Source organism: Cervus elaphus, chromosome 3 (assembly GCF_910594005.1).
Source record: "Cervus elaphus chromosome 3, mCerEla1.1, whole genome shotgun sequence".
NCBI lineage: Eukaryota > Metazoa > Chordata > Mammalia > Artiodactyla > Cervidae > Cervus > Cervus elaphus.
This window is the reverse complement of record NC_057817.1, coordinates 37603817-37630389: the sequence shown is the minus strand read 5'-3', so window position 1 is coordinate 37630389 and position 26573 is coordinate 37603817. Positions and strand designations below refer to the sequence as shown.

The window sequence follows — 26573 nt, the reverse complement described above, 5'->3', positions numbered from 1 at the left end:
ACTTCAATGCAGGAGCCCCCCGTTCGACCCCTGGGTTGGGAAGATCCCCTGGAGAAGGGAAAGGCTGCCCACTCCAGTCCTGGGGCCTGGAGAATTCCATGGACTGTACAGTCCATAGGGTCGCAAAGAGTCGGACACAACTGAAACGACTTTCACTTTTCACTCCCAAATAATCCCAGAATTCAGCTAGTTTATTTCTGCCCACAAAGGAGGGAGAGTATGAAGAGGCAGAGTGGGGAGGGGAGAAAGAATTATCCTATGGGCCATCCTTATTCATTCTCCCTGGTTAAATCTACAGGAACCCTCCATTCCCATTAATAGATTACAATCTATTATTATTTCTTTAAAAAGTACTGTCAGTGAAATTAAAAGTCTAGATTTGCAGGGAAATTTAGTTACGGGGAAAATTAGAATTAAAACATTCATGCCATCTGGACCCAGATTCCTCAAAATTGAAAGACGAAAACAAAGAATACCATTACACTTCAGAAGTATAGTGCTTAGTTGAAAAATAAAGTCAGAATTCTTGTTATCTATTATTCCTTTCTATATAGAAGTTACATCCTAAAAGTCTATGTTTTAATTTAATATTAATAGGTTTCATATGTTGAAATGGTTTTTTTCTCATTTCTGTATTTTAAATAAAGGTAAAAGGTTATTTTTGTTCTAATTGTTCCTTACATTATTTACCTTATCGTATATTGAAATCGTCATAGTCTTTCATATATCTCTTATTAAAGACCAAAAGCTCTCTCTCCAACCTAAGGCCAGATCACTCAGTTCTTCAATTCTGAAACCAGCCTACTTTCCTTTCCTTTTTAATGCTCTCACTACATTTTCGTCCTTTAGGAGTCTACTCCCCAACTGGTTTTAGAACAATATCCCAACTCTAAACACAGGCTAATCTCCTTGTTGCTATTAGTCTGAATTAGAACAGTGAAAATAATTCACATGAAAAAGTTTAAATTAATAGATCTTAGTACCCAGTTTAGCTTCTGAATTCTCTTGGTAAGAGTTGATGAACATATCAATATCTAGGTAAATCAGCAGATCCAGGTTTCCCTGGATGTAACTGAAGACCCACCAAACTTATGTATTATTTCCACTCCACAGGAATTTCAGTTGGATGCATTTTACTGGATACTTGCCCTGAAAATTTCACATGGTAGCTTCTCCTCACAACTAAAATTAAGCAGCTTTTTTGAGTTTTTTTTTTTTTTAAGTATTACTATTTAGCCTTATTTACAGAAGAGATTTAAGGAACTTTAGAACACAAGGAAAAAGGTTACGTAGATGAAAATTGTAATCTAGAAAAATATAGTTGGATCAAAAATAACAAGTCAGAATACAAATACACAGATGATTGAGTTCTACCTAATTATTAAAAGTAGGCCTGATTTTAATCTGAGATTTCTCACAACTATAGCAAACACTGGAAAACAGTCAGTGATTTGCATTATTCATAAGAAACATGCAAATTGATTTCTCAGGTTGAAGTAAAGCTCTTCCTGAAACAGGTCTGAATAAAATTTCTCATTTAGATTCTGAGAGATGTAATGTTTCCTCAATATCCTCACAAAAAGGCAACAGGAGATCTTATTCAATGGTTTACTGACTTTTAAAAATTAGAACGGGAAAATAATAATCTCACATTACATGGCTTAAGGTCTAACTTCTGAAAATCCAAGCTAGGGTGATGAAATGGTAGCTGGCTAAAGTTACTGGTTAACACCCAACATTATCAGCTGCAAGTATCAAGGTGAGATCCTAGTATCTTCAATGTGGACTCACAGTGGGCACTCAGGCCAAGCCTGAATTTTCTAGGAAAAGAAAGTGGCAAGCCTTCCCCCTTCTGTTACTTCTGTATTTTTATTGTTGAAGTAATGGCATTATATATACAGGTCTCTCCTCCAGTATGAGAGTTCCACATCTTAGTCTTTGAAACCAACCCCCAGACCCGTGCCTAAGACACAAATAAACTCAATAAATGTTCATTGAATTGAATACCAACATAAAGAAAATCAAGATCAGGAAAATACTGAGTGTGGCAATAAAACAGCTACTATAGCCTACAACTTTCACTGAAGGAGGGGAGAGAAATCATCACCGAAAAGCAATTCAGAACATGAAACATGTCCCAGAGAACTGAAAGCTATCAGAGCTCTACTTGATTTTTCTAGTATGGATGGACCTGGTCTTATCATGACATTTCATATGCTCCAGAATTGGCCCATTCCGCAAAGGCAGGAATACCTGCACTGGCTAAATACAAAGCCGTATTAAAAAGTGCAACATTTAGATTATCCAGGCTAGCAGGGTTGTGCATTCAAGACAGTAAAGTGTTCATATAATTCAAGGTAAATCTTCTCTATGACGCTTCTAAAAGTGAACTGGCTTTGAAGAAAATCATTTTATAGCTATTACACATATTGCTGCTCTAGTAAACACAACTGGAACAATGACTGCGTCATTATGAAGATGATTTATCATGCTTTAAAATTTCTTCCAAGAGACTTCCCAAGACAAATTCTTCTATTTGTCCTTTTTCTCCCTTCCTAGTGATTCTCCTCTGCCATCATCAACTGCATTCCAATGTCCCATTTTCTAATTTTTCCTACTATTATTGCTTTTTCTCTTTCTGCCTCCCTTATTTTTTCCCATTTCTACACTTCCTTGCCTTTGTTATTAGGGGACATTCTTTTTCATCACCCTCAATAGCCAGGGAATGTTTTTTCCTTCTGCTTTCACAAAATGATCAGTCACATCGTGTATTCTGTAACCTCGCTGTCTCCCGATTCTGCTCTTTTGTCACTGTTGACTTTTCTACACTTCAGTTTTTCTACATTTCACTTGTTCCAGACACCTGAAGGTGCCTGCGGTTAAGGGAGGAGCCAGTGCTAAGTCAAAGTATCACTCTGTGATTATTCTTCACACACACGTTCACTGTTTTCACTTAATTTTCAAAGTACAGTACAGAAGTTTCTATTAATGGCCCAGTTCCTACTTCAAGTCTTTAAAAGATTTAAGGAAAGAGATAAGTGGCAGACCAAGGAAACAGGTAAAATAAGAGTGTCAGTGGAAACTAAAAATTCTGGACCACTCAGCATAAATGCATATACTATGAATAAACTACAATGTTGTCAGGCGATGAGGACTTTTGTCTAAAAAAAAGGTAATAAATATGTCAACTTAGAAAAGCTGAGGTCTTTTCTTTTTAAATGTTTTCACTTTGTCTATAATCACTATAATTTTAGGAAAGCATTTAATAAAAATAAAACCTTTAAGTTATTAAGTCAACTATTTCTGTGTAATATAAAAGGTTTTAAGAATATGTATTCTTGTATGCCTCAAATTATATCTTCACTCTTACTTATATCAAAATAAGCTAATAAACTCTGAAAAACATCCAAATGCTCTTTTTGTGTAGAATTTGGCTAAAAGAATCCACTATTAAAACCACAAGGTAAGCTGATGAAACAGAGCTAAATATATACCTTAAGTCCAGGCTCTGAATCTTTTTGCATACTTGAACATTAGAGATAAGTATTTATAGAATTGGGGTCTGTCTCCTGGTTTGGAAGTGTATTTGAGGTAGGGTGAAACAAAGGCAGATAAACGTAACTATAATTAACGAAAGGAAAACAAAATGTCAAAGTAGCCAACTCAACTCATTTCTCTTGTCTCATAATGCATATCATCAAATTCTTTAATTATAGAAAGATAGCTCATCTGGGATCAGAGCAAACATCTGGTGTAAAAATTCAGTTTAACCTGTAGAACACAATTCCTTTCAGTCATGCAAGAAGGCATGGAAATAATTTTTGTTACCAAAAAAAAACCCAAAAAGCATTATGTTTCTGTAAATGGGATTTTACCTATAAAGATAGTAAAGGCTCACCTTTACTGAGCATTGGGTATGTATCAGGTAATTATTAAGAACTGTATAGGATTGACATTTAATCCAACAACACTATGAGCTAGACATGATTATCATTATCCCTGTATACCAGAGGAGAAATGACCTGGAGTGACTCACTCAAGCTAACTTAGGTTCTCCAAGAGATTAAAATGCCAGACACCAGTTAGCATCTTCATTCCCATGCTGCAGTGTCTCCTTACTATTTACAAAGATGACTGTGCTCCGTTCAGGTAAAATCCCATCTGCTATCTGATTATTCTCTCTTGCAGTCCATTTAAAATACATCTAGAAAGTATTTAATCATCATCAGAAGACCCAGTATCTCCAAAGAGTAGTTCTAATTTAAATATTATAATATTTTCCCTATTACAGTTAATACTTGCAATTTTTACTACGTCTAAAAAATGAATATATATGCATATATATAAAACATTTGAAACATGTGAAAAAGAATAAAATTTAAAAATTTCATGTTTTAAAAGAACATACCAGTTATTTGGGGTTCCACTGGAAGTATCTTAAAAACAAAATTCTTTCACTTAACAACACTAAAGAATGAGGTATATAAATGTTTTAATCACAGACTTTTACTGTATGCAATTAACTGTATTTCACAACTTGCATCTTACAAAAAGACAGTACCATAGTGCCTGTAAAAAGTACTGCAATTAAACAAAAAATTACATTACCACATGAAACCACCAAATATCACAACTGTCAGAGTCTACAGTTTCCTTTCTTCAAATGCTATCGTGATGTTTTTATGTGATATTTTGTATCCACATTATGATTTAAAGTTCATTTATAGTTCAAAAGTCTCCTACAGGTAAATATGTATTAAACAAATGGCTAAGAGAAAGTGGGAGACCCTATAATTTAAGTACTGTGTGGTTTCTAAGTTGGATTTTTAAAGACAACATAAAACACTTTTATTAGTTGCAAACAAAAATGCAAAATCTGTAGTCATAAAAATATTTTATTGGTAAATTTACATAATAGTAAGTGGGGCTGTAAATATTTTTTTAATTTTAGGATATTGATAAATGCATAAACTGGCAAGTGTCTCTGAAAATAGGGTACTATAATTTTTATAAGAATTGTTATATTTAATAAAGAGGCCAATTAAGCTGATTAAATATTAGTTATTTCCTAGTTCTGTGCAACAGTTCCCATTTGTGTATTAATTAGATTCATACTCCTATGACCCTGGATAAGTCTGGGGCAAGGAAACAGTGATAAAACTATTATTAAGTTAAAGCTTTTCCAAAATTCAGCTCTTAAAATTACAGCTTTCTTTTCTCTTCTGTTTTCGTCAAATGCTTATAATTACTTGAATTTTAATGTTCTATACAATACAGAAAATACCAGTGTTCAATGACAATAGCACTAAACCTGAATTATAAAGCTACGTAATCAATGTTTTATTGTTTACTAGTCTGCTAGTAAACATTACAATAAATGAATGTTTTGAAAGATAAGCAAACCCCCCCAGAACAGATAAAACCTAAAACATAATTCAGAAACAATAATTTAGTAAAATGTGTCAAAAACATTGGCAATGGTTTATACAAATTCTTTATTTAATAACAATCTTCCTATTTAACCACACCAAGTACCAGCAGGTGTATTTAAGAGGATAACCATTAAGAAAATTCTGTTGCAGCAATAGCTGATTAAGTTGATCTTTGACTTGTATACATATAACTATTTGTTTCACAATTCTCAAATAATACATATTTAGGCAACTTGCACTATGTTATAAAAATTTAAATTCGTTACATGCCAATAGTAGAGAATTCAAGAATTATGTGTTAGAATTCACTAAACTAAAAGTGAAAATAGACTTACCAATAACACTGCATAATGAATAACTCAACCACATTTTCATGGCATCTTTAACTGTGGAGACCAAAACATTAAGTCTGGAAATGTTTGGTAGGCACAGATTGCAATTAAAATCTAACGAATTCTAACAAATTTCTATTTTAATTAAAACGCAAATCATGGATTGTGCATGAATATGTTTGTCATGAAAATGTGGTACTTCTTGGCATAATCCGTGTATTTGCATGGTATGACAGAAGTGACGGAGACTGGAGAAAATAAACTTTAATGAGATTCTCCATTCAGTGACGAGGCTTCTCCTCTGGGTGAAGATGACCTGGACATTCCCCTCTCTGTGTTATCAGAGCTGGAGCCACTCTGACTGTGTTGATCTGCAGAGGCAGCACTAGATGCAGGCGGTGACTTCGTTTTCTCCTTAAAGTCTGTAATAATGACTGTCAGATCTCCAACGGTAACTTCCAAGTGTTGAGCACTACTCCGATCCACATTTTTCAATCTTGGCCTAAACACAAAAGATGATAAAAATTTTTAACTAGCTTTTCTATCTACCAAGTCTCTGAGCATGGAATGCATATTAAATTAAAGTAAAAATGACAAAATAAGTACATCTATCTTTAAAGCTCTATTTTTCATGTGTAACTAAACACAAAAATATAATTAAATGCTTGAAATCATTAACATTAATCAAGCCAATCATTCATGAATCTTCCTCAACATGACAAAAAACACTGGGAGTAAGGGTCTCCTAACTGTGCTTTGATCACTTGATCATCACTTTGCAGACGGCGTATCAATTTCACTGCAGTAAGGATTTTCGAACAGCAGTCAGAGCTGCGTCACAGAGGAAGCTAACAGCAGCCAAGGCTGAGTCAGGTGGAGGGCTGCCGCTCCGCTGATGTGCACCTAGGAGAAGGGCATCGTGACTGTCTGCTCTGCCAGGACCCAGGGCCATTCTGATTGGCTAAAATTCAGGCAAACATCTGCTCAGTACTGTGAATATCACTCCTGGCTTCATGAGTGAAAAAGAAATAGTTCGAACACAGATGTCTTTTAATCGAGTAAAACAAAAACAAAAAGCAGAAAGTATCCTCACACTTAAGCCTGTATTTGTGGCCTCCGTGTTTAATTTCTAATACAGCTTCAACTTGAAAAAATACTTTCATGACATAGTAAAACAGATGAAATCTTTCATTTCTATGTTATATATTTCATATTCTACTTTCTATATCAGTGTTAAAAGACAATATTAAATGGTTAATTTTATTACTTCGAAAGTACCATTAAAACACTCTTCAAATTTACCTGGTTTTCTTATGACTGTTCTTTTTGCTAGTTGTTTCCTTTTCACTTTTTTCTTTTTCTACTTTGTCTTTTTTCTCTTTCTTTGACTGTGTAGGGGGTACAAACTGCTGAGTAACCTGCTGTGCAACCAACTGGGAGACAGGTCGAGGCTTCCTGTGTGCATGTTAAAAACAAAGGTTTTTTTATTACTATAATTTAACAACATGATTTTTCATGAGAATACCTCAAATTATGAGAATAGATACATACTGTGATATTCACATATAAAAATTTCTCATATGTAAGGTAATTCAGATGTGCAATTTAACAGAAAAATGTATGTATACACACACACATATACATTATTATCTTTCCTAGTCAACAAAAATAGAACTATAATAACAGTTCAAAGTTATTGCCCAAGATATATAGTCAAACTATTAAAATGTAACTGTCACATAAATCAACATGAAAATTATTAAAAATGTATATCAAACAGTGCTCATGGGGAAGCAAACATATAAACAAACCTGAGATTTTTAAATTAAACTTGAAAGTTTACACTGAAATAAAATCTAAATGTATCCCTCCTCTCTCAGAGAAGGAAATATCTCACCATCTGTGACAGTGGCTATTCTTTTCTTTAAAAATCATTCATTTATTCATTCAGTAAATTTTCTCCTTATTGTTAAAGTCTTTAAGGTTCCTTACCTACCTAGCCACAATTTCACTGTGCTTTTTTGACCTTGAAGATCTTCCCAGTCTTTTGAGACTTGCCTAGCTTACTTATTAAAAAAAAAAAGAAAGAAAAAATGTATTGAGAGCCTACTGCAAAACTGTACCGAGAGAGATGAAATGTTTCCTGACTACAGCCTTTGATACCAGTTGTCAGTCTATTAGCCCAGGGTCAAGGATCCCTCCAACTTTACGGTACAGTGTGGGTGGCTGAGGTCAAGATTCAAAGTTAATAGTCTCTTAAAATGAGAAAGACTACTAAAGAGGGGAAAAAAGATGGGAGGGACAAAACAGGGAAAAATAAGATAAAAATAAATCATAACAGATGGTCTACAAAAAACAGTAATCTATTGCCTGGAAAATTCTGACCCTATTTTGGTCAGTAGAGCTGTTAAAAAATTTTTTTTCCTCTGCTCTTCTAAAACAAGACAAAATAGAAACCAAAGAGAAAATACTGCACAATCTAGCTTTCAAAGCTGCGAGGAGGAATCCTTTGAAGGAGGAAACAGGAAATGCAGTATATAAAACATCTCAATTGATGGATACTGAATTTTGTTTAGAACCTACAGAGTCTGAAGTACAGATAGGATATCCAGGAAAGATATCCAGAATACAATATAAAAAGTAGGGCTGACCCAGATACCAGAGTTAATGATGCATATTAAGAGTTACATAGATGAAAATATTATTGGCTGAGCTTGTTCAGGAAATAAACTTTAAAAGAAAAAGGACTAAAGCAGTGGTTCTCAAATTTAAGGTACGTCAGGATTACTAGAAAGTCTTGTTTAGCTTGCTTAGCTCTGCTCCCAGGGTTCTGATTCAGTAGGTCTCAGATGGAGCCTAAAATCTGCATTTTTAATAGCTTCTCAGTTAAGCAGAAGCCTCTGGTCTAGCCACCACATTTTGCAAAGAAGCCTGAAGGAGTGTAATATATTAACATTACTGCAGCAGTAAGTTTAAGATGGAGATCAGGGAGTGGCAGAGAAATGAAAGAAAGATATGAAGGAACCTGATAATGCAAAGCTAAGGAGTCTGATTTACTCTTTAAAGATGGGAGATCACTGAAGAAATTCAGACTTGAATTTTACAAAAATTACTGGCAGCAATCTGGAAGAGAAAGGTACTACAGAGGCAGGGAAAGCCACTTTAATAGATCAGGCAAAAATAAAAAGGGCTTGAACGAAAATGAAGCAGACGTGGGGTTATTTAAAGACAGAATGAAGAAGCAGAATCAAGGCGACATGGTGACTAATTAAAACTGCCTTTCTCACTTCTCAACCAATACAGTCCCTTAGCAAAATGTACAGAAACTCTTGCTTGTTCTCATGTAACCAGTATTCTGTGGGTGAAATTAAACAAAAAATAAAGTCTTAGATGTGAATAAATGCTATGGAAGAAAAAAAAAAGGTAAGGAACACAGGGAGATTTAAGGAAGGAGTTGCAATTTTAATTTTACCGTCTCTTTCTTCATCTAGAGTATAAACTCCACAAAGTAAGAGGTGGTATCAGTTTTATACACCACTGGATAATTAGTACCTAGCATAGTACTGGAAAATACTAGGCACCTAATATTTGTTGAAAAATGAATGAATGATAAAATCAGGTTTGACGAGGAAAGGCTTTTTTGCATTTATTAACAATTTTAATTGGAAGACAACCACTTTACCATGTTGTGCTGGTTTCCGTCATACGATGTGAATCAGCCGTAAGTACACGTATGTTCCCTCCCCCTGGAACCTCCCTCCCACCCTTCACCCACAAAGATGTGTTTAAAGGAAAGGAACACTGTCTCATGCTTACTCAGAGGATCAACCACTCACTACACAGAAGCCAGCAAGCAGTCAAAGGCAAGAGCAGCAGGAACTAATTCCTCTTTTAATTATTCTAGGGTATGTAAAGAGAAAGAAAGTTCAAAGGTGTGGCAGGTTGTGAAAAGATTTGGTTACACTAGTGCCTGGTGAACCAGTGAGTCACCTAAAACTGAGAGTCACTCCAAGCTATATAATGCAACTGAGGTGTAGTCATCCTTTGTCTCCCAAGGCATTATGGGTCTCTGAATCTCTTCCTGCCATAACCAATGGAAGTTTGACAACTTCCTTTATTACAGTTTGTACTCTTACTCCCTTAAACCTAAAATTGAATACAAATAAATTTATAAAAATTTTAAACTGAATTACAATAAATGGTGAAACTAAAAAAAATTCACATTCTAGAGTAGAAATCCTGATGTTTCCACCAATCAATAAATTGACATGAGTTATTTAGAGGCCATTCTCACTAACTTCAGATATATAATCAGGTATGTTCTCTTTATTTAGTGCTGTTTTTAAGCAAAACAATATTTTTCTAGGTTTTCTGGATTCATTATTAACCTCAACACAGTATTTCCCTTAAGATGTAACTGTCTCAATCATGGATTCTTTGATCACGAACTTTTTAGGAATGTAACTGCTGTGTTGTGGTTAGGTACTGAATATTTTTACAACGCTATCAATCACTCCCCTTCCCCATCAGTATCTGTCAACAAGTTGGTACATGTTGCTATGAGACACAGTTCCTCAATCACTCCCACTTTTACGTAAGAAAGAAAACTAATTCCCAACTTCATGAACTTTACAATAAAACTGCTACCAAGTCTTTTTCATAGTTAACAAGTTCTCTCTCCAGAATCTTTCTAGAACCATTTCCCCTTTTTATATGGCCCATAAATCTGAAAATGAAAGCATATCAGTCAATAGAGCATGATTTTCTCCATAAAACCATAAGGTTGACTTAAATAAATCAATATTTTAAAACTAGTTATGAATCTAGATTTCTTCTAAGTGTCATATTCTCAGAGGTAAGAACAAAAGTAATAAATGTATATTCTTCTACAAGGTAAAAACAACACAGAAAGAAAGACTAGCTGGCCTGGTCAGGTGAAAGACTGGAATCAGGAGACAAGCTAGAAGACCATCACATCAAACTAGAAATGATGGTGCTGGTCATGCTGGGTTTGTGGATTTTATAAAATTTAAGAAAAGGTGTCCCTGGAGCAAGTGGAAATGTGAGACTAGTGATCGCATAAGCAGCCAATAATTTCTGTACTTGGCACTGTCTGTTGTTAATTTTTTGTTGGTTTTTAAGCACCAACAAATTTTCTATAGTTGCTCTGTTCTGCCTCAAAAAATATTATTTTTGTTTTCCAGTAGTTACATCTCTTTCTCTTTTAATCTGAGATTTTCCTAAATGTCTATTAATTCATTCTTTTATTCTTATTTTAATTAGATGGTTGATTTTCACTTAAAAATTACATCTTTGCTCCTCTTTTGTAGGATTATTTGATCTGGTACAACTATGGATGAAAAGAAGCACAAAACATGTGTATACATGTAGCTTAACTATTGAACAAGCTTTCTGCTGCTCTCTAATGGCTGAATGAGTTTTAAAGATCCTTCAATGGAAGGCAGGAGGAACACAGCTTCTGACAATCTTTTCAGCCTATCATAAACTGACTCACCTTCACCATGCTCTATTCAAAAGAAAGCTCTCCTGTCTCTAGGGGTCTTAGGTTTAACTGTGATCCCTTTTCTACTAAGTGAGAAAAATCTAGAGGAGAGCAGGGGATTTTAGAGGTAGGAGATAGGATATAAGGGGAAGGGTATTTATACAGTATGCCTTTTTTATGTTCAGCAATTTATCATTCATGATTTTTGACAATACACCTACAATCCTGAAGGTTCTGTGACCAGGAGGACAAAAAGGTCACCCAGTTAGAAAAATAAGCGCTATCCAGACATATCTCAACTGTACTCTATTATTCATATATGTCACGATTTGATGTAACTTGTAACATTCAGCATTCCAAAATTTGGGGATCTCCTTGTGTCCCTATGTATCCATCATAAAAAGGTCAAAGAGATGGTGTAAAGTTTGACAGGTCTCTTTTGCTTTCCTGTAACCTAAAAATTGATTTCCTGTAACATAAAAAAAGAGGAGGGAACATTTCAACAAACATTTATGGATATCTCCTATTCATCAGAACAAAGTACTTTTAGGAGCTGCTTGACTTTTCATGTGGGTAGGAGACTGGTCATTGGTGACTTGATATATACCGTGTCTAACTATGTGTCTGCCCTCCACCCCAACCACCCTGCAACAAAAATTCTATGTGCTATTATGAAATAAACATTTTAAGCTTGATTAATCTCATCACAAATTAGCTTTGTCGAGCTGGATAGGCAACAAATAAATAAGATATAAAGCAATTATTCATTTTTTTCTAAAGGAGGCAGCATTACTCATAGCTGAGAAAGACAATCTGTTGCAAAACACTAAAATAAATATATTGTAAATTGAAGCAATATAATAAATTTAAGTGAGTTAAAAGACTAAACCAAAAATCTAAACCTGTTGCAAGTCTGTTGATACACTGCTAACAAAAGTCCAAAAATATAACCAAGGAAGATTTTATAAACAAGCCCCACTGTTTGACAAATATATTGCATATCCACACATGTCAGACACTAGACACGGTGCTGGAGATTCACTGTGAACAAGACAGACACAGTTCTCACCCTCAAAGTGTTTGCTTAATGTATGGGAGAGAAGCCACACAAAGGATAACTAACTAAATAAAAGTAAATTTTGTCAAAAGCACCAAGAAGGAAAAAAGGATGTGCTGTGATTTCAAAAATCAGACAGAGGATTTACTTGTAGTAAATGGATGGAAGGAACTTTCCACATGATGGAAGGAACTTTAGTTCATGTTTAAACGGTCAGTACACCAAGAAAAACAGCCATTACCATGGACTGCCACCCTCCTCTTTAAAATAATTTTATGAATAATTTACAGAAGTAAAAAAACAAAGGAACAATTAGTATTAAAAATTTTACAAGACTTTAAAAAAGTAGTAAACCCAAATTTTTATTCTATTTGAAGGTATACAGACCTGATATAGACTAATGTAACTAATTCCTCATCAGCTTGTTAGGCCTAATCCTAGGAACATATTTACCTTGTAAATAGTGACTCCTGATCTCAAATACATCTCTAATAGCCTCTGGCTTCTCTTTGCTTCCACTTCTTGCATTGCATCATCGAAACACTTTTAATCTGAAAGCCTGACAGCTCACAATTTTTTGAAGAGGCCAACCATTTTCTTTGCTCCCAAAGCATCAAACATTGTCACTTCTAGACTAGGTACACATTCTGACCCTTCAGCAGCTGTCCACTTACCAATCATATCAAATAAATTTCAGTGCCAAATGTCAAAGATGAAAAAAGAATACTATCACATGTTCTACTGCAAAACAAGATGATTCAGGTTCACTATTGCAAAATATTTCATGACAGAGTCCTTTGGGTTAAATGCCTACTTGTGTGAGAAACCATATCCCTTTCTGTTCTTAAAAGACTGTTCATGTAACAATTCTTAAATCTGCAGACAAACTCATCCAGGATTATTGTCATATGAAGACCTGGAGTCAGAGAGCCCAAGCACCATGCAGCATAACAAGCAGGAACGTAGGAAAGGTACTCTGTTGAAATTCCCTGGATTTCTCCTCCCAGGGCCCAGGGAAGTCCATTCTGTGGCCTGGCCTGCTCAATGTATCTTCCTTTCCCAGGCTTTCTAGGGCAGATCTTATTTTTGACAGATCAGTTTTTGAGGCTACAGAGGTTTTGATGAGTGTAGCTTGGGAGCAAAACTATCATGAGAGGGCAGAGGTAGAAGAGGGAAAATGATGACTAAAAAATGTTGCTAGGGCCATGTGAGTCTTTTCACTATGTTGGAGAAACACAAATGAAGGATTTGCTACTCTAGAAATTGTAAAAAAAAAAAAAAGTAACTAATAAGCAAAATAAATTAGTAAGCTTTATCATCTTCCTTCTGTGAACGTGAATATTTGGTGCACACTGATCCTGCTTCTTAGTCGATCAGTCATGTCAGACTCTATGCAGCTTCATGGACTGTAGCCTGCCAGGCTCCTCTGTCCATGGGATTTCCCAGGAAAGAATACTGGAGTGGGTTGCCATTTTCTTCTCCAGGGGAATCTTCCTGACCCAGGGATTGAACCCATATCTCCTGTGCGTCTCCTGCACTGCAGGTGGATTTTGCACCACTAGCCGCCTGGGAAGCCCTATTTAGTGCATAGAAGACATTTATAGAACAGGTTACTGAAATTTTTTAAAAGAAATGTACGTCACATGTCTGTGGAACCCCTGCAGCAGCTCTGTGGTCTTCTACACTCTTCTGCAATGCTGTTGATCCTTTTATGGCTGTGTTCTATCTCCTCACCAATGGGACTCTAATTCCTACGTGGGAAAAGATCACATATTGCCTATTTTTCTATCCCCAACAAATACATATACAGTAGAACTTACAAGTATTAGATGCTCAATAGATATCTCTTAACAGTAGCAATCATAAAAGCCTGTTAAATATGATGTGTAAATACAACTATAAATTAATTTTGTAAACACTGATTTAACTAGGTGCCAACTTTCAAGAATTCACTTTCTTGAAAAATTTGCTGATACCATTTTGCTTCTGAGCCATTTACTTCCTTTTTCATGAAAACGGAATGAAAGGTTTAAAGTATGACTACTCTGCATAAATAGTGACTACTAAATCAAAGGATTAAAGAGTCCTTTCTATGTGGCTTTCCCCACCTCCAAACAATGAAATAATCTACTCTGCTAATACCAGCACTATCTAACTTCTCAGCAAAAGTCAAATGCTACCTACCCTAGAGATATACAAATGTTTTGTTACTGTTTCTACAGTACATCATGCAAATAAAATCTTTACAAAGAATCACAATATATAAAACTGAAAGCAAACTAATGTCTTTTTATATATTTTTCTTTATTTTTTAAATTGTAAGTATGATAACAAAGGAGACTAGAAAATACAGAACAAAGTTACATATATTTCCACTATATATTACAATTCATTTTAAGTAAACTAAGATTTTTAGTTGGAGTTTCAATATTAAACTCTCAAAAATAGGATGAATATATAGAAAAGTAGAAAGGTATAGTAGACGTGAAAAGCACCATGAATCAATTTAACATAATTAAGATTTATACAATTTTCACACAACAGTAGAATAAAAACTCTGTTTAAGTTCCCACAGACTATCAACTAGGAGACATTAGAACGCATCCAGGGACATAAAACAAAGTGCAAAAAGTTCATGGTCCAGTAGTGGCCACAGGACTGCCAAAAGTTCAATCCTCATCCCAATTTCCAAGAAGAGCAGTACTAAAGAATGTTCAAACCACCAGACAATTGCAATCATCTCCCATGCTAGTAAGGTTATGCTCAAACTCCTGCATGCTAGGCTTCAGCATTACGTGAACAGAGAACTTCCAGATGTTCAAGCTGGGTTTAGAAAAGGCAGAGAAATCAGAGATCATATTGCCAATATTTGCTGGATCACAGAGAAAGAAAGGGAATTCCAGAAAAAAATCTACCTGTTTCACTGACAACACTAAAGCCTTTGACTGTGTGAACATAACAAACTGTGGAAAACTCTAAAGAGATGGGAACACCAGACCACCTTACCCGTCTGCTGAGAAACCTGTATACTGGTCAAGAATCAACAGTAAGAATCCTGTAGCGAGCAACTGACTGGTTCAGGACTGACAAACTAGTATGACAAGGCTGTTTACTGTCACCCTGTTTATTTAATTTATACACTGAGTGCATCATGAGAAATGCCAGGCTGGATGAATTATAAGCTGGAATCAAGACTGCCGGGAGAAATACCAACAACCTCAGATATGTGGATGGTATCACTCTAATGGCAGAAAGTAAAGAGGAACTAAAGAGTCTCTTGATGTGAAGGAGGAGCGTGAAAAGGCCAGCTTAAAACTCAATATTAAAAAAAACTAAGATCATGGTATCCAGCCCCATCACTTCAGGCAAATAGAAGGGGAAAAGGTAGAAACAGTGACCAATTTCCTCTTCTTGGGCTCTATAACCACTGTGGATGGTGACTGCAGCCATGAAATTAGTAGACAATTGCTTCTTGACAGGAAAGCTATTACAAACCTAGACAGTCTATTAAAAAAGCAAAGACATCACTTTGACAACAAAGGTCTGTATAGTCAAGGCTATAGTCTTTCCAGTAGTCACGTACGGTTGTGAGAGCTGGACCATAAAGAAGGTAGAGTGCCAAAGAATTGATGCTTTCAAACTGTGGTGCTCCTTGGACAACAAGGAGATCAAACCAGTCAATCTTAAAGGAAATCAACCCTGAATAATCACTGAAAGGACTGATGCTGAAGCTGAAGCTCCAACACTTTGGCCACCTGATGAGAACAGCCAACTCCTTGGAAAAGACCATGATGCTGGGAAAGATTGAAGGCAGAAGGAAAAGAGGGTGACAAAGGATGAGATGGCTGGATGACTTCACCGATGTAATGGATGTGAACTTGGGCAAACTCCAGATGGTGAGGGACAGGGAAGCCTGGTGTTCTGCAAAGTCAACACAACTAGGTGACTGAACAACAACAAGGCACTGAAATCACACAGACTGTTCTCTTATCACTATGGAATTTTGTTAAATATCAGTATCAAAAGATACTTGAAAATAACCAACATATTTTCAAGTGCAATGTGATATTTACCAAGAGAGATCTTTGATTTAGCCACTGAAAGCCTCAATCAAGTTAGGAGACTGAAAAAACAGAGGGTGACTGCAGAGAAGAAAGCATTTAAATGAGCAATCAATATCAAAATGAGAAATTTAATGTCCAGGATAACTTAAAGTCCCATATATGTGAAAATTAAATGTGCACTTTTAAATGATGGGTATATCTAAGAAGATACAACAAGGAAAATCAGAAAATATTTGTATCAAAAAAAAAATTAAAAAAGAACTTACCAGAATCTGTTGCACGCACTGGAGATGCTCAATGCAACTAAATACAATGTGGAATCTTGAATAAGGTATGAAAATAAATAATGGACACTAGCATAAGATTTTTTGTAATTTGAACAAAATCTGTACTTTAACAATACTGTATCACATTTAATTTCCTGTTTTTTTTTATGAAAAAGTATCTCTTTATATTTTCAGAATTGGATTAGAGGCTTCAAGCCTCATTCAGATTGTCTTTTTCAAAAATCACTAAGATAATAAACTTTCTAAACTTTCAGCAGTAATACTAGATACCAAAATACATGGAACTATATCAAAGTTCTGAGTAAATATAAATCAGAAATCTATCATTCTGTTCATATTAAGTCAAATAAGTAGAATCAAAATGTCATAAATTTTTTAGCTAGGCAAAAATTCCTAAATTTTCTAAAATATATGTATTATACATACTCTTTTTATTATGCATGCTATTATATTTATGCATGTATACTAAAGTTTTTCTACTATGCTTGATAAAGGATTGAGAAAGAACAAGAAAAAAGAGATGGAGAAATTGGAAAACAAACTAAATGAAAAGGAAGCACTGAATATGAAATAGAAAAAGTGAAACATACTAGATAAAAGCAAAAGACCATCATATAGTCCAATTGTTTTTAAACATAGGTGCTCGTTAGAAACACATCTGGAGCTTTGAAGAAAAAAAGCAATACTTGGGCATTTGTATTTCTCAAAAAATTTCAAGATAATTCTGATATGCACCTGAATTTTAAATAGGTTTTTCTATTAAATGATATAGTGATATAGAATTCTAATTTTTGTTGACCCATCATGATATAATTGTGTTGTGTTAGTCACTCAGTCATGTCTGACTCTTTGTGACCCCATGGACCGTACAGCCTGCCAGGCTCTTCTGTCCATGGGATTTTCCAGGCAAGGATACTGGAGTGGGTTGCCATTTCCTTCTCCAGGGGATCTTCCCGACCCAGGGATCGAAGCCGGGTCTCCTGCAGTGCAGTCAGATGCTTTGCTATCTGAGCTGCTAGGGAAGCCCTCATGATACAATAGTATTAAGCAAATAATAGTTACATAATCACAACAGTAAAAGATGTTTATCAGTTTTCACACTCAATAGCCAGACCAAAAAAAGATAACTACAACTCCAAATATGGTTTATAATGGAAACATGATTAACCTAACAATATAAAGTAATTACATACAATTTGGGGGGTTAAGTAGAATGATGTGCTAAGTGGAAGTGCATACATGTACATGTTTTCAACCCCAGCCAGTCTATGTCTCTCAGTTGGTGTATTTAATCCATCTACACTTAAGGTGATTATCTTAACTGTTGTGGGTTTATTTTGTGTAGGTCTGTTCCTTCTCTTGTGCTTCCTGCCAGAAGTGCCCTTAGCATTTGCTGTAAAGCTGATTTGGTGCTGCTGATTTCTCTTAACTTTTGCTTGTCTGGAAAGCTTTTGATTTCTCCATCAAATCTCAATGAGAGTTCTGCTGAGTAGAACTTGGTTTTAAGTTCTTCCCTTTCATCACTTCAAATAATCTTGCCATTCCCTTCTGGCTTGTACCCTTTTATGTTATTTGTCATTTTCCCCTTGTTGCTTTTCATATTTTATCTCTGTCTTTAGTTTTCATCAGTTTGATTATGATGTGTCTCAGTCTGTTCCTCCTTGGGTTTATCCTGCCTGGGACTCTGTGTGGAATTCCTGGACTTGGTTGGTTATTTCCTTTCCCACATTAGCGAACTTTTCAGCTATTATCTCTTCAAATATTTTCTTGGATCCTTTCTCTCTCTCTTCTCCTTCTGGGACCCCTAAAATGCAAATGTTGGTACATTTAATGTTGCCCCAGAGGTCTCTTAGGATGTCTTCATTTTCTTTCTTTTTCTATATTCTGTCCTCCAGGTCACTTACCCATTCTTCTGCTTTAGTTATTCTGTTATTGATTCCTTCTAGTGTATTATTCATCTGTTTGTTTGTTCTTTAGTTCTTCTAGGTCTTTGGTAAGCATTTCTTGCATCTTCTCCATTCTTTTTCCAAGATCCTGTATCATCTTCACTATCATTATTCTGAATTCTTTTTCTGGACAGTTGCTTATCTCCACTTCATTTAATTGCTTTTCTAGGGTTTTATCTTGTCCCTTCATCTGAGACATAACCCGCTACTTTTTCATTCTGATTAACTTTCTGTGACGTGGTTTTTGTTCTAGCCACTGTGGGATTGTGGTTCTTCTTGCTTCTTCTGTCTGCCCTCTGGTGGATGAGGTTAAGAGGCTTGTGTAAGTTTCCTGATGGGAGGGACTAGTGGTGGGAAAACTGGGTCTTGGTCTGGCAGGCAGGGCCATGCTCAATAAAACTTTAATCCAATCATCTGCTGATAGGTGGGGTTGTCAGCCCTCCTTATTAGTTGTTTGGCCTGAGGGTCTCAGCCCTGGGGTCTATGCACTCTGTGGAAGGGGTTAGCCCTCCAAGAGGGCTTATGCCAAGGAGCACCTTCCAGGATTGCTGCTGCCGGTGCCCCCATCCCAGTGGTGAGCCACCGGTGACTCAGGCCTCCACAGGAGACCCTCCAACACTAGCAGGTAGGTCTGGTTCAGTCTCCTGTAGAGTCTCTGCTCCTTTCCCCTGGACACTTGATGCACACAGGATTTTGTTTGTGCCCTCTAAGAGTGGAATCTCTATTCCCCCTAGTCCTGTGGAAGTCCTGTAATAAAATCCCATTGGCCTTCAAAGTCAGACTCCCTGGGGATTCCCAGTCCCTTTGTCAGATCCCCAGGCTGGGAAGCATGATGTGGGGCTCAGAACCTTCCCAAAAGCAAGAGAACTTCTTTGGTACTATTGTGCTCCACTTTGTAGGTCACCCACCTGGCAGGTATGTGATTTGATTTTATTGTGATTGTGCTCCTCCTCCTGTCTCGTTGTGGCTTTTTCCTCGTCTTTGGACATGGGGTACCCCCCTTCTTTAGGGGGGTTCCAGCATCCTCCTGTCCATGGTTGTTTAACAGCCAGTTGTGATTTTGGTGCTCCCCCAGGAGGAGATGAACGCATGTCCTTCTAGCCACCATCTTGAATCAATCTCGAAAGCAAACTAACTTCTACTGAAGTTAATGTGGAGACGCCACAGCCCCCACTTGTTCAGCGCTCATGCTTGCGTCTCCCAGTTGACCCTGAGGTATGGCTGTGAGGAAAACAAGTCTGTCTGCTGATCCAAAGTATTCACACCAAACCAATTAAATTGACACCTCAGGTTCGATGCACTTTGTCTTGTCCCTTGCCTTAGTTTGCTTATGGAATGCAATGTACAGTATCCTTCATCATTTTAAGAATCTATGCTGAGTATTTTGAAGAATTTTTATTCCAAGGTTTATATACATTTAATTTTCAACATCAAACATTTCCTCAGAGGCCCAGGACACAATTTTCCCCTAAATTCCCCCCTAAATTCCTGAGAGGTGGTGGCAGGAGAGACTTGATTGCTCAGGAGCTACTGAGACACTCTCTGGTAAGTATGGACAAGAAAGATGACTACATCAACTTAATAAAAACTATGCTAGTGTTCAGCAGTTAAGTCTTTGAAAAATCACTCACATAATTAAAGAACATCACAGTCCACTTCACTTTAAAGACTAAAGACATGCTCCAGAGCTATAGACAAGTCATTCTCAACTTTTCCATCCCCTTAGTCAAATTAAAATCAAGTCCTTTCACTTTTTTTTCCAATATTACTGGAACAGTTCTCCTCCTCATTCCCACAAGCACCACTCTGGCCTAAGCCAACAGCCACCTTCTATACTACCTGACTTGACTCCTTGCCTCCTCCCCTCCAGTCCAAGGTCACTCTTCCTTACATTCATTCAGTTAACAAATATTAACTAAGCCCTCAGATGTTCAAATCACCATTCTAAGTACTGAGGATAGAGTGCTGAACAAAACTTATTGTGTTCTCTTTACTTATCATGGAGTGACCTTGATTCTCACTTCAGAAAAACAGAAGCTATCTGATAGTCTAATTTTCCCTTTCCATAATCCTATTAAGATCGTGCCTCTATCTGCCAACAAGATCTCTTCTCCCAGGACACCACTCCTGCACCAACCATATTTCCTTCTCTACTAAGTTATTCCTGTCAGCATACAAATACATTATGATAGTTCCTACCTGAAAAAGAAAAAAAAAGAGAGTCCATCCCTCCTTCCACATCCCCTTCTAGTCGCTTGCCCCACTTCTTTGTTCTCTTTTCCACAGTAAGCATTAAATGATTTGTCTGTACTTACCTTCCTCCCTTCTCTCATGAGCTCTCATCAATCAGGCTTTTGTCCCTACCACTCTACCAAAAGCATTTCTTTCAAGTAAAGAATTTCAATGAGCACTTTACCATGTCCATTAGTCAACTACAGCTCGAATTTCACTCCGTTTCTTCAAGCCATATTTTAGAGTTTATCACACTTTACCTCCTGACAGAACTATAATTATCTTCAGATGCCTCTAGAATACCGGCTCATTTTTTTTCCCCCGCCTCATTTTCTACTCCTCTTTCCAAATTCTAAACTTTGGAAGGGCCAGGAATCAGCCTTGAGGTTATCTCTTCTATCTACATTAACCTTCTAGGATAGGCTATTCAAAGTATGGCCCATCGGCTCAACTGAGGGTATCAGCGTCTGGAAGCCTTGCAGAAATACAAATTCTCAGAATTTGCCCAGGAATATGTGCATTTGCTTGCAAACAAAAGTTTGAAAAATGACTATCCTAGGTGATCTCATTCAATACTTGGCTTTAAATACTATCTGTTCTCATGGTTCTCAGCCTGAGCTCCACAACAGAATTAACCTGTGATGCTTTTTAAAAATAACTGCACCTAGGAAAAAAGAAGTTAAATTTTTCTAAATTTTCTAAATTGAATAAGATCTGTCAAAATGAACATTTAGGAAAAAATTAGATATTTAAATTGAAATTAATACACTGAGTATTAATTTTAATAATGAAAATTGTGTCTGAAAAACTTCTGGGCATAACGTTTTCCTCAAGGACACACATATATCCATGCATACACAAAATATCTCATGCTGAAATATATGAAAAAATCTGATCCATACAAGCCAGCTATTCCATTCTAAGATATTTATCTAAAGAAGGAACTATATGTCCACACAAAGACTTATACACAAATGTTCACAGTAGCTTTATTTGTGCTGGCCCCAAACTGAAAACAACCCAAATGTTCATTAACAGCTGAATAAAAAAAGAAATTCATACAATGGAATACTACTCGGTAACAAAAAAGAATTATACTATAGGAGTTACACTCAAAACAGTTATACTTAAAGAAGACACACAGAAGAGTATATATACTATTAAGATTTCATTTATAGAATCCCAGAAAATGCAAGCTAAACTACACAGAAAGCAGATCAGCAGTTGCCTAGTGACTGAAGATGGGAGGGAGGCATAGTAGGGAAGAACTGAAATAGGATATAAAGAAACTTCTGCTGATGATGGATATGTTTCACTATCATAATTGTGGTGATGGTTTCACAGGTGTACTCACCTGCCAAAACTTATCAAACTGCATACTTTGTGTGTAGTATATTGGGTGTCAATTATACCTCAATAAAAGTTGTTTTTAAAAAAGTTTAATCTAACCACTAGCCAAATTAAAACAGGAATACCTGAGCCCCACTCCCACATTAAATGAGAATACATAGGGGTGGGATCAGGTTTAGAAATGTTCTGAAAATTTCCACGCTGATTATAAAGGGCATCCAAGGTTGAAAACTACTCATCTATTCAATGATACTCCAAAATTTCTATCACCAGCCCCAATGTCCCCTCTAAACTCCAGTCTTATAAACCAACTACCTACTTAAACGTTCATTTGGATGTTTAGCAGCAACTCAAAATAACTTATAGTTTTAATTGCTCCCTCCTCCCATTCTTCCATTCTTTGACAGTCTTTCTATCTTAGTAAATAGCACTCCATTTTTTCAGTTTCTCTGACCAGACATTTAAGACACAGTATTCATGCCCCATTTTCTCTCACACCCACATTTAATTCACAAGCAATTTCTTTCCATTCTACCTTCAAACTATATCTGGAATTGGATGATTTCACACTGTTCCCACGTGTGCAACAGTTACGAAGATAACTAATGTCCCTGGAAGGAAGACTATGCTCCCTCAAAGCAGCCAGTTGATCCTTCTAGGTGTAAATCAAAGTATACCACTCCTATGCCTGAAACAATTCAATGGATTCCTCCTTCCTACCCAACTCCTTCCCCAGGCAAAAAGGATACATGGCAACTGACAGGAAAATCCAAAATCCTTGCTCTGGACTGCAGCCCTACATGACTGAGTTCCTCCTTTACTCCCCGCTCTGAAGCTGCTGCTCCTGGGGTCTCGGTTGGTTCAGTTCAGTCACTTAGTTGTGTCTGTCTCTTTGCGACCCCATGGACTCCAGGCTTCCCTGTCCATCACCAACTCCCAGAGCTTGCTCAAACTCAAGTACATTGAGTCGGTGATGTCATTCAACCATCTTGTCCTCTGTCATCCCCTTCTCCTCCTGCCTTCAATCTTTCCCAGCATCAGGGTCTTTTCTAATGAGTCAGTTCTTCACAGTGGCCAAAGTATTGAAGGTTCTGCTTTAGCCATCAGTCCTTTCAATGAACATTCAGGACTGACTTATTTTAGGATTGATTGGTTGGATCTTCTCGCAGTCGAAGGACTCTCAGGAGTCTTCTCCAACACCACAGTTCAAAAGCATCAATCCTTCAGCACTCAGCTTTCTTTAAGGTCCAATACTCACATCCATACATGACTACTCAAAAAACCATACTTTGACTATATGGATCTTTGTTGGCAAAGTAATGTCTCTGCTTTTTAATATGCTGTCTTATTTGGCTAGGGCTCCCATAACAAATACTGGAGACTGGGTGGCTGAAACAACATAAATGTATTTTCTCAAAGTTTTGGAGACAGAAAGTCCAACATCAAGTCTATCAGGATTCGGCTTCTGGTGAGTGCTCCCCCTTCTGGCTTGCAGAGGCCACCTCACATGGCAAACAGGGAGAGAGATTTCTTTTTCCTCTTCTTAAAAGGTCACCAATCCCATCCCGTTAGGATCTCATACTTATGACCTTGGGCTTCCCTGCTGGTTCAGCTGGTAAAGAATCTGCATGCAATGTGGGAGAACTGACTTTGATCCCTGGATTGGGAAGATCCCCTGGAGAAGGGAGCAGCTACCCATTCCAGTACTCTGGCCTGGAGAATTCCATGGACTGTATAGTCCATGGGATGGCAAAGAGTTGGACACGACTGAGCGACTTTGACTTCACTTACAACTTATTTAACTTGCATGACCTCCTAGAAGCCCTATCTCCAAACAGTCATGCTGGGGATTAAGGTTTCGATACATAAATGGGTATGTGTATGTGTTCTGCACAATGTGGCATCCACCTTCACTGGCCTATGCCTGTCTGGAGGTTTCCCTTATGACCTCCTCTGTCTACTCACTCCCTCACTTCTTCCATGCCTCTGCTCACATGCCCACCAGCAGGGAAGTCTCTCCTAACCTGACATAAAATAGCACTCTCTTCTCTGACCCTTCTCCCCATTCTGGGCCCGTTCCTGTTTCCCTCATTATGCTTTATTTCCTACAAAACATTTGTTTTTACTTACCACATCATGTATTATTAGTTTATGGCCTGTCTTCCCCTACCAGAAAAGAATAAGCGGCCTTCCACCCCATAAGTGTAAACAAGGACTTTTTCCTGTTTTATTTTGTTCACTGCTGTTTGGCCTCTTCCTACGGCATAAAAAACAGAACAAAAAGCCACCCTAATGTGTTTTTAATAGATGGGTGAATTGAAACCCTCCTCCTCAAAAATTTCCAGGGACCTTAGGTGGTCCTATAGCAGTTTTTGAATGCTAGTTGCACAGTAGCCAACACAGGAAGTCTTTTACAAATTACAATACTTAGGCTCCACTCAGACTGACTGGATCAAGTTCTCCAGGAGTGAAACGTGGTATTTTTCACAGCTCCTCCATTGCCTTTCTTATATAGCCACTACAGAGTAAGATCAAAGTGCTAGCTCAACTGTCAAATTTCTCCAAGTCAGATTCTAGGATCTGTCAAGTGAAGCAAATTATTGCCTTTCACCTTGTACTTCTCTAACGCACCCGATCCCATCTCTTCCAAATAGCTTTCTTACTGTAGCCTGTATGCATCTCTCCCCTCTCGAAAACCCCACAGCACATGAGGACTATCAGGTAATCATAGTAAATACATATATACCACGAAGTAAAGCTTAGTCCCATTTTTAAACTACTTATATGTATTTTAATTCCCAACATGTGCTATGCACATACTAGACGCAATTAACATGTTGAATAAAGAAAGCTTGCTAATAAAATTATTTCCTTTTTCAATTTGTACTAAACCTGAGAAAGGGTGCATGCTCGAATCTTTCCTTTAAGAACCACTTAGGGGTTCCCTGGTGGTTCAGTGGTAAAGAATCTGCCTGCCAATGCAGCAGACACAGGTTCGTTTGATCACCCATCCAGAAGACCCCACATGCCACAGAGCAACTAAGCCTGTGCGTCACAGCTACTGAGCCTGTACCCTAGAGTCCGGGAGCTGAAACTACTGAAGCCTGCATGCCCTAGAGCCCAGGTTCCACAACAAGAGCAGCCACCGCAATGAGATGCCCTCACACCACAACTAGAGAGTAGCCCCCTGCTCACCACAACTAGAGAAAAGCCCACGCAGCCGCAAAGACCCAGCACAGCCAAAAATAAGCAATTTCTTAAAAATATCAATCCCTCTCATCTGATCTATGGATGCAACACAATCCCTCTCCCCCCAAAAAATAGAACCACTTAATTCAGTGGTCCCAAACCCTGACAAATTGCAAACACCTGAGGAGCTCTTAAGACACTATATCCTAAAAAAAAAAAAAAAAAAAAAGACACTATATCCTTGGCTGGGCCCCACCTTTAGGAGCTGTGATTTATTGAGCCTGGGATAGAGCCCTGGTATTCTTTTTTAGTTTGGTTTTCTAGTTCCTAAAGTGATTCCAATGTGCAGGAGAGCTGGGAACCAATGACTGAAACACATCAAAAGTCACTACCTTTTGTAAACATAGAAACTGACAACGTTTAAAAGATGGTGAGAAAAACGAAGCCTATGAGTCACAACTACTGAGCCCACACGCAGCCACTCCTGAAGCCCGCACACCTACAACCTGAGCTCAGCAGCGAGAAAAGCCACCACAGTGAGAACATACACCACAGTGAAAAGGCAAGCCCGCCCCCTGCAACTACAGAAAGCCCGAGTACAGCAATGAAGACCACCACAGTCAAAAAACTGAATTAGAAAATCTTAAAGAAAGAGATGTTGAGTTACAGTCTGCAGGAAATAGCACTTATATCTTCAAAGTCTTTCTTTTATGATATTGATGAACTCCTAGTGTACTTATTGACCAAGATGTCTATTTTAAGCTAAAACAAGTCTTATCCAGAGATTAATTTTCTGTTTTATGGCTCAAATTCTCTTCTAGTAATCCATATTTGTAGAGAACTTACTAGTACAAGCTACTTTTCTTAAGTTTTTCTTCTTTCCTTCATTCATCTACTCATTCATGAACATGTTTATTGTGGCAGCCTTCTAAAATGTCCCCAATAATCCCACTCACTGGTATTCATGCCCTATCTCATGTCCCTGGAGGTGACTGGATCTTGTAAAGTGCTTCTAACAAACAGACTACAGCAACATTGATTGATGCTACTTCCAAAATTAGGATACCAAAGGACTCTATCTTCCATCTTGTTCACATCTTCCTGCCTTGTTGTGAGTCCCTCTATATAAAGAAGTCCACACAACAAAGCAGATTGTTCAGCACCCAGTGAGGAAAGGAGGG

The 26573-nt window shown here is 37.2% G+C and overlaps 1 protein-coding gene across 6 annotated transcripts in view; it reads right to left on the bottom strand.

The window, feature by feature from the left end:
- Window positions 1-1116: 1116 nt before the first annotated feature.
- The window catches only part of YAF2 (YY1 associated factor 2), an 85585-nt gene continuing 60128 nt past the window's right edge, over window positions 1117-26573 (bottom strand). For 3 of the 6 annotated variants that reach the window (XM_043886780.1, XM_043886788.1, XM_043886816.1), the window contains 2 exons: window positions 7067-7219; window positions 1117-6266 (listed from right to left, as the gene is read on the bottom strand). In XM_043886780.1, the coding sequence (XP_043742715.1) occupies window positions 6029-6266; window positions 7067-7219 (391 nt within the window). In that variant the 3' untranslated portion in view covers window positions 1117-6028. Of the gene's footprint in view, window positions 6267-7066; window positions 7220-16654; window positions 16710-26573 lie in introns of those variants that run through there. The other 3 variants (XR_006337649.1, XM_043886798.1, XR_006337650.1) reach the window with 2 other exon arrangements.